Genomic DNA, 12,500 nt, shown 5'->3' with positions numbered 1-12,500 from the left:
ATGCTTTATGTGAATAAAAAACGAACAAAAAAATAGTCAAATACAAAGTTATAAGTGTGAGGTAATATACATAAATGTTACTGTATACAGGAAGGGGAAAATCCATACATTGTGAACAATGTATGACTCTTAAATAAATCTATAAAATGACCATCTTAAATGTCTGATCTTTTGCAAAAGAGAAACAGACAGGCATGTAGCAGATGAGAGAGTGTGTGTGTGTTCAGTGGTGTGTATGTTCATGGGTCAGTAGTTTCTGATTCAACACATATAAGCACTGAGCGTTCTTAAGATCCATGTGTCCAGGGCTCTGACATTTAGCTGATAAATCAGCAATCGCAGACGAATGCTGTTGATGTGAAGCAGTGTGACTAATGTAATGAACACATGAGTGAGTACTCCAGAACAACTCTGGCCTGTTAAAATAAAACATCTTTCTCTTCCCCTTGCTGTGAAATAAACGACAACAATGACATTTTAGTAGCATTTGTTTCACAGCATGGTGAGTTAGTTCAGTGTCGCCCCAGTTACAAAGCCCTCATCACCGCAAAAATACAGATCTCAGATCAGCTCTTTAAGCCCCGCCTCAGTCCCACCGTGCACAGGGACCGCAACACCACACAGATCTCAGATCAGCTATATAAGCCCCACCTCAGTCCCAGCGTGCACAGAGACCGCAACACCACACAGATCTCAGATCAGCTATATAAGCCCCACCTCAGTCCCAGCGTGCACAGAGACCACAGCACAGGTCTCAGATCAGCTCACAGTGAGAGCAGAACTGCTGGCATCAAAGCATCACGCTTAAAAAAATCTCAAATCTGTAGAGCAGGTATCACTCAACTCCAGTCCCAGCACGCCAGATCTGTTAAAATTATAGAAATTGGGGATTAGTTTTCGAGAGGGAGAGAGAGAGAGACACCTCTCTGAAAAGATCTGGTGCTTTTACCACCAAATCTAAAATGAAACCAGCTTATAACGCAAAATAAAAAAGAACTATTTGGAACGCTGTATGAAACTAACATCTAAAGTAGATTAGAGTGTCTCCGTCCTGTCAGAGACAGAACGCAAAGACAGATCCCAACCATGTCCAGGCTACAGAAAAGGTACAGACCCAGAAAGACTGGACTGCCCACAGAGGGAAGGACATGCCAGGTGAGTTTGAGACAGAGACGCACTTTCTCCTTTGCTGACATAGCTAACGTGACACTCTCACATTAAAAATACTGTGTGTGTGTGTGTGTGTGTGTGTGCGCGCGCGCGCGAGGTTTACAGTGAAAATTCCAGCATCTAACAGACAACTAGAACTCCAGCCAATCACTCCAGTCCGTTTCCCCAGAACCTCAGTAAGCCCCGGACCACGTGACCGCACCAGTAATGGGGCACTGTGGGTAGTTTTCCTCAGCGGCTCATTTTTCAAGTTATCTTGTTAAAGTATAACAGGTCTCGTAACAGTTCAAACATGTTTGGCCGTTACACTTCAGTTTAGACGGAGAAGAAGGTCTTCATCTGATGTGTCAGCTCACCTACACAAGTGTGTTTCATGACTCAGCGTGGGCCATAATTAGCCCACACCAACCAGTCTTAGTAAAGACGTGGGTTAGCTATGTTTGACAGCGTGAGCAGTGTTAGTCGAGCACAGTGTGACTGGGTCTTCTGTAATTCCTCCGCTCACTCTGACGTGACACAGCTGTGGTTGTGTTTTAGTAGATTGGCCCTCATGCACGTGATCCCTGACATGGTAAAAACACTTCTGTTGTGAATATCACCATGGCCCTGGAGATGCATGTGTGATAATATGTTCTGAGCATTAGGGCTTAGAGGGAATCAGACGTGGTTGCTACAGCTATGTGAGCTCCAAACTTGGGAAACTACTTTAGACATAAGGAAAATGATTTGATCCCTTCATCCTGACACAGGGATCTTTGTTCATCAGCAAACACAGTATGAGACTTGGGCACACAAACGTGTGTCTGTCTGTAGGTAGTGGTGGTGCTCTCTCCAGGCTGAACCAGAAGGGCCAAAGTGAAGGGAGAAGATCCATCACCAACACTCTCACCCCAGCAGAGAGAGCCAGGATGCCCTTCTCCACCCTCCTCCATCTCACACCCTCCATACCCAAGCAACGGCCCATAACCCTCACACCAGAGCCAAAGTGCTGCAGGGAACATTCACAACCAGACAACATGGACAATGATGTCCTGGCGTGGTAGACAAGCACAATGTGTCCAGTGCTGTGGCTAATCACAGACGTCGTCGCACAGTTTCCTGTCATCAGGGACTGTATGTGGATGCTGTTCTGAAATGAGAAATTCACAAATCTCAGATCCATAATTAATACCATAAACTGTCACTTGTAGCACACATTTCATATATGAGCTTCTCTGTTCACACTCGAAAATCACTGTTCACGCATTTTTCTCACGGCATCTTCTGTTTATTTTGACAGGTAAAATCATTCCTTTCTCTTCCTTGTGAAAGAGAAATACTCATATTTTATAATGTATTTATAGAAATACTCATTATAAAATTATTTATAGAAATACTCAAAATTATATAAAGAAATACTCATAAAATTATTTATAGAAATACTCAAAATTATTTATAGAAATACTCATAAAATTATATAAAGAAATACTCATTATAAAATTATTTATAGAAATACTCATTGCATAAAATTATTTATAGAAATATTATAAAATTATTTTAAAAATTTATAGAGTTATAAAAGAAATAAAATCCTAAAGCTATTGTGTTTAGTTTGACAAAAACCCCACAATCTTTCAATGTTATGTTTACAAGTGACTGAGTCTGGGATTAAACTATAAATGAACTTCATCAAGCAGAATTTAACAGAGGACAGATGCTCATTTAATCTCAAAAGCAGACCCGCCTGGGAAATAATTCTTAAGTGCAACAGAATTCTTCCTAAATAATCCAGACAGATTAAAGATGCATCTGAACATCTTAAATGTATGTATAGCTTTGTAAGTGTGATCAGTATTAATGGGGGGTGGGGGGGAGAGAGAGCGAGAGAGAGAGAGAGAGAGAGAGAGAGAGAGAGAGAGAGAGAGAGAGATAAAAATGGCATGGAGAGACCAGGAAGTAGAGACCTTGGTCTGATTAAAACTGACCTCAGACATGACCCACAATGCACACCAACAGCTCAGAGTTCTACAGAGGACACTAAATCTGGAGCTGTAACATCCCAATCAACCCCCCCAGGAGGGACCGGGCCAGCATGGCTAAAGAGCATTGCTCTGGCTCACCGATGCCCCTTCAGACGAATGGCAGGGTCAGGCGAGCCTAATGCACACCCACAGAGGGTGAGGAGGAGTGTGTGTGTGTGTGTGTGTGTGTGTGTGTGAGGGGTCGGTCCAGGTCAGGTGAGCTGAAGAAAGACACACACACACACACATACACCAGACACATGAACTTTCAACAGGACAAAAATACTGTCCCTGTATTACTGCCATCTGTTCACTGACATTTAATACCCCCAACACACACACACAGTCCTCACACAATGAAGCGACTGTTTAAGACACAGAGGAGGATGAGGAGGAGGTGAGGAAGGGATATTTCACATTCCTCCACAGCCCACAAGTCTCGCGGTGTGATCAGTGACGACTCAGTGAAACCCCATCACCATTTAAAGGAGAAAGCACAGAGATGCTGGCCAAGGCCCACGGGGCCGTGAATGTAGTCACCATTGGGCCCTCGAGCAAGGACTTTAACCCTTTCAGCTCCAGGGGTGCTGTACCATATGTGACTCCTGCTTCTGAAGATGCTGGGATATGTGAACACTGCAGTTTTTGCCTTGTACTGAGTACAAAAGTTTATAATTATTTATCCTATGTCTGGGAGACTTACAGCAAATAGCAAATTTTTGAAGCAACACATTGTTAAAACATCAAAAGCAACATTTCTGAATATCAATCTGCCAAGATTTTTTTACTGATATTATTTTTAGCACCTTTAGAAGCCTGGCATAATTATACCGGTTCACGAGGAACACCCACTCTGTTGTATGCGTACAAATGATGAGCCATGTGACACAGGTGAGTAAGGAGGTGTGGCGTTACCTGGGAGCTGCGGGGGGCACCTGTCCTCACTGCTGGATGATGGAAGGCGGAACTGGATTCCTGCGATAAAACGACATGCATCACGCTAACACACGCAATGCTCACATGTCCGACTTGCTAACACACGCTACGCTGACACAGCACGCTGCTCGCTAGCACACACGATGCTCACGGAGTGTCCAGCACTCGATCCACAAAGCATGCTAGTGCACATGCACTTTAATACCATTCAAAATTCGGGGGAAAATAAGCAAATCTAAACAAAACATGAAAAAAACGATTTTTCCTAATGAACTTCTGATGAAAAGTGATCATCCTTCAAACAAGAGGTTTTAAAATGTGTGGCCGTTTTGAAATATTGACATTAACACCAACTTGAACTTTAGTGCCAAACTCTCATATTAAATTCATTTTGAATTATTTATAAGAATCCCCTACTCCTATTTTAATAAACTACATCCAACCCTCTGGACTAGAAGTATAACACCAAAATTCAATGATTACATTTATATATGTAGGTCTGATACCTTTTTTTTTAAACATTATCTCCTGCTGTACACCAACCAAGTGAATCTACAGTTCACATGCAGTGGTGTCTTAGTGGTGAAGGTAATCAGGAGGTTGCTAGTTCAAGTCCCACCTCTGCCAACTTTCCACTGTTGGGCCCCTGAGCAAGACCCTTAACCCTCAAAGAATTGTAAGATGCTTTGGATAAAACTATCAGTTAAACAGTTTTTCTATAAAGATGACAGAGGCCTATAACAGAAAACCATGGCTGATAGCAGGAGTGTCTGCCTACACTCTGTGAGACTTACCACTTCAACTCACCCTACACACGCCACCTTGTGTGGCAGCGTGAGACTCGGGAAACACGCACGCATCACGGAAACTTTTTTTTCTTTGCGAGTACCGTCCACAGAGACGATGTGGCTATGCGTCTGCACAATAGTGTTTCTGTTGAAAAAGTGCTGACTTTTATTATGTATTTCAATTTGCAACATTCAATGGTAACACGCCATTCAGAATACATTTAGAATAATATCAAAGGAGCTTTCAGGGTGCCAGATACAAAGAGCCATGAGGATAAAGAAATAACTACATAAGAAATCTTAACCCGTTCATCATAGATTCTAGTGATGTAGCTAATGAAAGGCTGTATTTCTAAAGAGACAGATAATCATGAAAATGAATTCATTTAAAATGTACACTTTAAATATTACAAGTAATAATTATAGTTGATAAACAGAATAAACTGAAGTGCTGATGCTGAGATCTCACAGTGATTCAACAGTATTGAGGCAGAATGTTCTACAAAAGGAGAAAGGAGTACACCCTCAAATTCACGAGTTTCACAAGGAATAAAAAAGAAGGGAAGAAAAGAGAAGAAATGAAAAGAAAAAAAGGCATAAGATGTATAAACAGCCAAGAAATGGAGAACAGGACAGATTACCGTATATCAGATCATGACAGATTACCGTATATCTGATCATGACAGATTACCATATATCATATCATGACAGATTACTGTATATCAGATCATGACATATTACCATATATCACATCATGACAGATTACTGTATATCAGATCAAGACAGATTACCGTATATCAGATCATGACAGATTATCATATATCTGATCATGACATATTATCGTATATCTGATCATGACAGAGTATCGTATATCAGATCATGACAGATTATCATATATCTGATCATGACAGATTACCGTATATGTGATCATGACAGATTACTGCATAATTTAGATCATGACAGATTATCGTATATCTGATCATGACAGATTACTGTATATCATATTATCATATATCAGATCATGACAGATTATCGCATATCAGATCAGGACATATTATCATATATCTGATCATGACAGATTACCATATATCAGATCATGACAGATTATCATATACCTGATCATGACAGATTACCATATATCAGATCAGGACAGATTATCGTATATCAGATCAGGACAGATTACCGTATATCAGATCAAGACAGATTACTGTATATCTGATCATAACAGATTACTGTATATCAGGTCATGAGAGATTACCATATATCACATCATGACAGATTACTGTATATCAGATCAGGACAGATTATCATATATTTGATCATGACAGATTACCGTATCATGACAGATTATCGTATATTTGATCATGACAGATTACCGTATATCAGATCATGACAGATTATCATATGTCTGATCATAACATATTACCGTATATGAGATCATGACAGATTACTGTATATCTGATCATGACAGATTATCATATATCTGATCGTTGTGCTTCTGTCCTGTTTTGAACGCTACTGCACAGCGTGCATGTGAGCACCGCTGGGTAAGATCCGAGTGTGCACATGTATCCCAAGGTTGATTACACGCTGGGAATCTCCAGAGCACGGAGTAGCTCTAAAGACACCACAGTGGGCATGAGTCAGGGTCAGGGCTGAGTACATTTCAACGGAGCAGAAACTCAACTCACTACTGACATTCGCCGATATAGTGTCCAATTGTTTTATGTTTCTGAATTATTTCGGAACAATTTCATTGTATTGATTGATCTTTTTCTTGTATTGGCCAGAAACTAGCGGAACTGGGCCCATTCCCAGAGACTCGGGTGTCCAGAATTGCACAAATGAATCAAAACAAAAAGGACTGGAGATGTGAGCTTCAGAAACCCATGAGCTCTGCTCACCAGGTTCGGCTCGACTGGACTATTGTTTTATGTTGTAACGGACTTAGAACAGTCTGGTTTTTGTACTGGTCTGGCTAGCTAACTAAATAAGGACTGTGTTGTTTGTGTGTTCCTTTTCTCCTAGTAACCAGTCCAAGTACCTGGGCTAAAAATCCATTATTTTAACCAATAAAGTGCTGCCAAGGCTTCAGTCGTCTCCTGTAAAACAGTGTGGTGAATATACTAGGATAAAACAATGTCAAATTTAAGTATCTACAATTGTTATAGGGTAATCTACTAAGTTAATTTAAGTTTTTGACATGGTTAATTAAAGAACCGTGTGATTTCAGCATACACAAAACTGCACTATATGAGTAAAAAATAGCATAATAATTAAACATCCTAGCACAAATACACCATTACTTTACCAGCTTTCAAATTAGGTTTGATTGACACATACAAGCCAGTAACATTTATCAGGAACAGGTCATTTGTAATTGTATCAAAAACATATTCTGGCGTGGTTTTTTTTCCGCCAGTCTCTTTCTGACATTTACATGTGATCTCACTGGTCCTGTTTTACAGTCCTGCACTGAATACAGCAAAAATGGTGACCTTCATTTTGACCCCTGGAAACCATAACCTCTTCACTTCACACACATTAACGGCAGTCATATATTACTTAGGCTGCTGCTGAAACAACACCAACGGGGTAGGCTGTATATTCACAATAAATTACGCAATATCAATATTAAAAATGGTTCACGATTCAACTCATTTTTTCCCCCAGTCTGTTTTTATCTCAGGTATTTACAGTATATATGCATGATTGACTACATGTGCGTGGATGTGTGTGTGTGTGTTGTATATAGGGAATAGCCAAGTACACAATGCATTCGTAATGTCACACTACACTGTGCAAACTGCCGGTTCACCCCGATGTGTCTTCAGAAGTTTCACCGTTTAATTGCAGGGCTTTGGCTTTGAAGACTAAGACTTGTAACGTATTAACCTGCAACAGTTCGTACATTTCTTTACACCAGTCTGCCAGATAAGTTTGACTTCTGTCGACCTCTGAAGAAACAATCATTAGTCCATGTACAGAGAAAACGCTGATCAAAACGCAGACAATATATCAAAGGGATCTGTCCCACACTTCAGCAGTCTTTGGTCAAAGTTCAGTTCTCATCCTATCAAAAACCGTTCGGATGAGAGACTCTTTTTAAACATTCCATTTCTGAAGTGTGAGTTAGTGTTTCACCACCAAAAGAAGGCTCTAATAAATTATCAAAGACAAAAGCTCTCAAACTCTTAGCGAGTTCTCTCCGAGAGTTTCTCGTCAGAAAGTTCTCGTCCACAGCCAGCGCAATCACAGTATGTACCCAAATACATTTATGTACGGCTAGGGGGAAACTAACCAGGCTGTAAAGTGATGGCGGGGAAAGTTTCTGTTAAAATGAAACTTTGGTTCATGTGTGAGTCCTTGCTGCTCTGTGTTAAGTGCTGAGTGTCTGAGGGGCGCTAACACGGCGTGGACGCCGATGTGGAGCTGCTTTTAGCTACAACCTCTTTGAGAGGCTCATCATGACTGAACAAAAAAGCATTGCTAATACACCGAAAACTCCCTGACTGTTCCTCGTCTCACACTCTCTTTGTTCTGTCTGTCTCTCTCTCTTTCACTCAATCCTACGCTAACGCTCACACAGAGAGACCGGTAAACATTTTGCTACATTACCAGACTCCCTTGCATCTTTGTCTCGTGACGTCAGAATTCCCGGTACGCGTCCCATGCGTCCTCACATGTTCTTCATGCTGTGCTCAAAGGGAAAGGGACATATATGACATCTCGGAGTTATTGGAGTACTTCTTGTGGTAGATCTCCATGCTGGCACTCCTGGACATGGGAGTTTTCCCACGCGCCCTCCTCTGCCATCTGATCCACAAGAAATCTCGGCAAGACAGAGACGGGCTACTGCAGGCCACGGTTCCTATCGGCGAACCGTTGTCCGCTGTCTCTCGCTTAGATACGTCTAAGGCGGCCTGAATTTCTAAGAGAGATAAGTTAAATGGGTGCACAGTTGCTGGGTCTATAGTTGCGGGGGAACTGCTCCCTGGTTCTTGAATTTCCGGTCCTTCATCTGAAGCCGTAGTCTCAAAATCTAAAACATCTGGTTCGACCGAGCACAAAATGGCGGAGAAGAGAGTCTCTGACTCCAGGAGGTCAATGGTAGCAGAGTCCAGAGTGTCTTGCTTGAGTGGGTATGCCATGACCTGCTCAAAAGCAGATGACTCTTCATCAGACTGGTCATCTGTATCTGGACAACCAGATTCTGAAAATTTCCCTGCGCCACTTTCAAGAGGGGACAAGTCGACTGAGTACAGGATACCTGAGTCCAGAAAGCCCGGTTCTAATGGGCTTAGAATTTCAGGATCCGTTTCCGGCCAGCTCAGCATAGTCACATCCAGAGATTCCTCCTGCAGAGAGTCAGACCGATTCAGAGTTTCTCTCTTTGACCACAAAACAACTGAGTGAGCCTCCTGCTCAAATGTTGCTGGACCCTGAAGTGGTGGAGACATGGGTTCAGGAGTCTGTGGGTTTGACACATCTGGATCAGCTGGCTCCGGAGTTGCTGGTTGTAAGAAAATTGTGTCCAGAATCTCTGGAAAAGGTGGCTCTTCAACTTCATGGTCAGGTGGCTCGTCGTAGTCCACTATTTCCGGAGATGGAGGATCTGGAAGATCTGCAGACCCCGGACTCGGCAATCCTGGATCCAGCGATTCTAAACTCGGCCATTTCAAGTCATTAAGATCCATTGATTCTGGAGTCAGTGGACTCAAGACAAGGGAATCGACCTGTTCTACGATGCCACAGTCTCTTATGCTTGGATCCATATGCTCATGCACTGGCCCAACAAGCATAATTGGGCTGACGGAGTCTGCAGGTGTGTGCCACTGCTCAGTAAGGATGCCCGGACCAGGGGACGATGTACTTGGATCAGCCTCTTCTAGAGTCTCCCGGAATGAAGGATGCTGAATGGTTGTGTCCAGTAATTCTTGAGGGGATGTTGGATCTGGTGGGCTTAGGTTTTCCGGATCCAATTTGGGCCAGTGTAAGTTGGCCAGGTTCACAGGTTCTAAGTTTGTAAAATCTAGTACAATTGAATCCACTCTTTCTGGAGTAGGTGCATTGGAAAAATACTGGGGATCTAAAGGTAATTCTGGTTCTGGAGGATCTGGAGGTGTCATGTTGTCTGGATCCAGTTCAGGCCAGCAGAGAGTTGACAGGTCCACATGTTCTGGAGGAGTCAAGTTAGCAAAGGTTGGCTCGTCTATTTCAGCTAACAGGGAGTTTGGGTCTGTTTGGAACAAAAGTCTGGGGGAAGAGACGTGCAGGATGTTTGGATCCAAAGGCTCCGGAGACTGCGTGGATAGGACAATTGGGTCCACGGGTGAAGGGCAGTTCACCGCTGCATCTGCCGTGTTCTGTCTCACTAAACTCTTTCCCCCGGCCTGGGTACTCACGGACACGTTAGCCACAGGGTGCTGGGTCTCCTTTGCCTGACTTGGTGACCAGGTGTTGTAGCGTTGTGTAAACCTGGAAAAGTTGGTGTTAAAGGCACGGAGCTCCGTGCACAGGTCCCGCCTAAGATCGGCGAGCTCCTTCCGCATTGCTGAAACGTCCTCCTTCCACTGCTGACTAATGGCGAGGGCCAAGTCAGCAGTCTCCTGCACACTCGACTGAACAGGTCTGGGTCTGGCGGGGGTGCTGGTTTTGGGTGGGGGCGGGGGAGGACCCACGAAGCAGGCGCGATAACCGTACGTGCCCCGCGATTCGTCTTCTCTCCTGGGACGACTCGTGCTCCTCCGGGCTGCGGAGGTCATGTCTGTCTCTTTGTTGGGGACATAGTCCTCATTAAGCAAACCGGTGCCCTTCAGCACCTCTGGAAAGACAAACATACGGGAGTGTGTGTGGTGCGCTGACAGGCAGAGACAGCTGGAGACACTAGGACACACTTTCCAAGCTTGGACTACAGGGCCTGAAACAAACAGGTGAGCCAAACGAAGCTAGAAATCGAGGTCTCTTTCCCCCAAAAAAGCTTAAATGACCCAGACTTGCTGAACATCGCAGCACATTGCCTGTCAGTTCAGAATAACAGACTTTCATTTATCTATCAATTGAAAACCAATTGCAGTGCACCAATCAAGCCTTTTTTCAACATGTCCCCATTTTTACCAATGGCATGTTAGACTTTTCTCAGCACCGTCAGCTGACGCAAATTGAGTCAATTTTGTTTGGTGTGCAGCAAAGCTGCATTATATGTCTGTATTTCTTCAGTCCTGGGTGATAGAAAATGCTAATTTTAAGGTATTACAGGCAAATAGGCTTATTTTGACTCACATTATCTTGCGTTTGTTTCATGTTGTTACTCTGCCTTCTCACTCAACCATTTATTTTCCTGCAGTTTTCTCCAAGCACAAAACCGAGAGTTCTACCCCAGGGGAAACCTGGGAAGGATAATGACTACCATGCCTCTGTGTGCATAATCAGACGCTTCCGACTAGGCGAGGCCCTGTGCTTTGTGCATTGAAAAGAGGCTTTCACCCTAATCTCTCTGTGTGTCTCAGCAGAGCAGGCATGAACCCTATTGAACATGAAAAGGCCCGCACAGACCCATGAAAAAGAAGAAGAAAAAAAACAAAGAAAACAACAAAATAAAATAAACAAAAAACCCCCAAAACTGACCAGGACTAACCGAGTGGAAATACGAAGGGTGTTCAAATATTCCCTTGACACACAAAGTCAAGTGTTTTTATTTATTTTTGATTTATTTGTTCATTAGCCTTTTGTGGGGTAGCCAGGGTGGTTCAGTAACTAAGTGAACTGCAAATGTATTTCTGTGAGAAGGCAGTGTAAACAAAACGCGGCACATCCACCACAGAAAGTCTCTCCAGCAGCCTCTAGCCCCGTGTCCGCACCCCGAACAGCCAAAACTGGAGGCCAGCTGTGTCCCAGCGTGCCGCGGAACGACCTTCTTAACTTCCCCCGAAATTCTCTTCGCGCTGCGCTACGCCGTTCGCGTTTAACGCTCTCTGAAAACTCGGTAACGTTTTGCGAGCACAGGCAGTCACGAGCCCTGTGGGAGAGAGAACTCAACACTGCAATGGTTTTGAAAACAGCTGCACATCACAGAGAGGGAAAGACAGAGGCAGAGAGAGAGAGAGAGAGAGGGGGGGTGGGGGAGAAGACGGTCCCCGAGTGAGAAGCATGGAGGTGAGGAACTTTTCGAGATGGCCTCAACCCCACCCTGCTGCTGGAGCGCACGTCATGGCAACTGAGGTAGGATCAGGATGAAGTGGAGATCCAAATTCAAAATCTCGAGAAGAGTGCACACAGAAGTGATGCAGAAGGATGCCAAAGCTCATTTCCTCGATCAGAAAAGAAAAAACAAAATCGGATGTCTCACTTTTCACCAGTTCTCACTTTGGTTCATTTCCCCCTGAGAGTCTGAATTCAATAGGGTTCATAGCCTAACTCTCTAAGGCACACAGTCACTTACCTGTTGGTGTGCGAGGCAGGCAAACAAGGAATAGCATGCACACATGCCATGCCAACACATCCACACACCACTCAACAGACGGGACGATGGGACTTTAGCAGGACACCCACGTATTATCACAGAGTGACTTCTGACTTTACCACTAGCAGTGCACAGCACGTCTAG

General features: G+C 43.5%; 1 protein-coding gene across 2 annotated transcripts in view; it reads right to left on the bottom strand.

Moving 5' to 3' along the window:
- dlgap2a (discs, large (Drosophila) homolog-associated protein 2a) overlaps nucleotides 1-12,500 on the bottom strand; it is a 200,891-nt gene that overhangs the window by 16,203 nt on the left and 172,188 nt on the right. For both annotated transcript variants that reach the window (XM_035532627.2, XM_081722192.1), the window contains one exon: nucleotides 4,086-4,145. In XM_035532627.2, the coding sequence (XP_035388520.2) occupies nucleotides 4,086-4,145 (60 nt within the window). The remainder of the gene's footprint in view (nucleotides 1-4,085; nucleotides 4,146-12,500) is intronic.

The sequence above is a fragment of the Electrophorus electricus genome, chromosome 10 (assembly GCF_041902795.1).
Source record: "Electrophorus electricus isolate QZ-2024a chromosome 10, ASM4190279v1, whole genome shotgun sequence".
NCBI lineage: Eukaryota > Metazoa > Chordata > Actinopteri > Gymnotiformes > Gymnotidae > Electrophorus > Electrophorus electricus.
The sequence above is the reverse complement of the archived record's forward strand: the minus strand, read 5'-3'. Positions and strand labels throughout refer to the sequence as shown.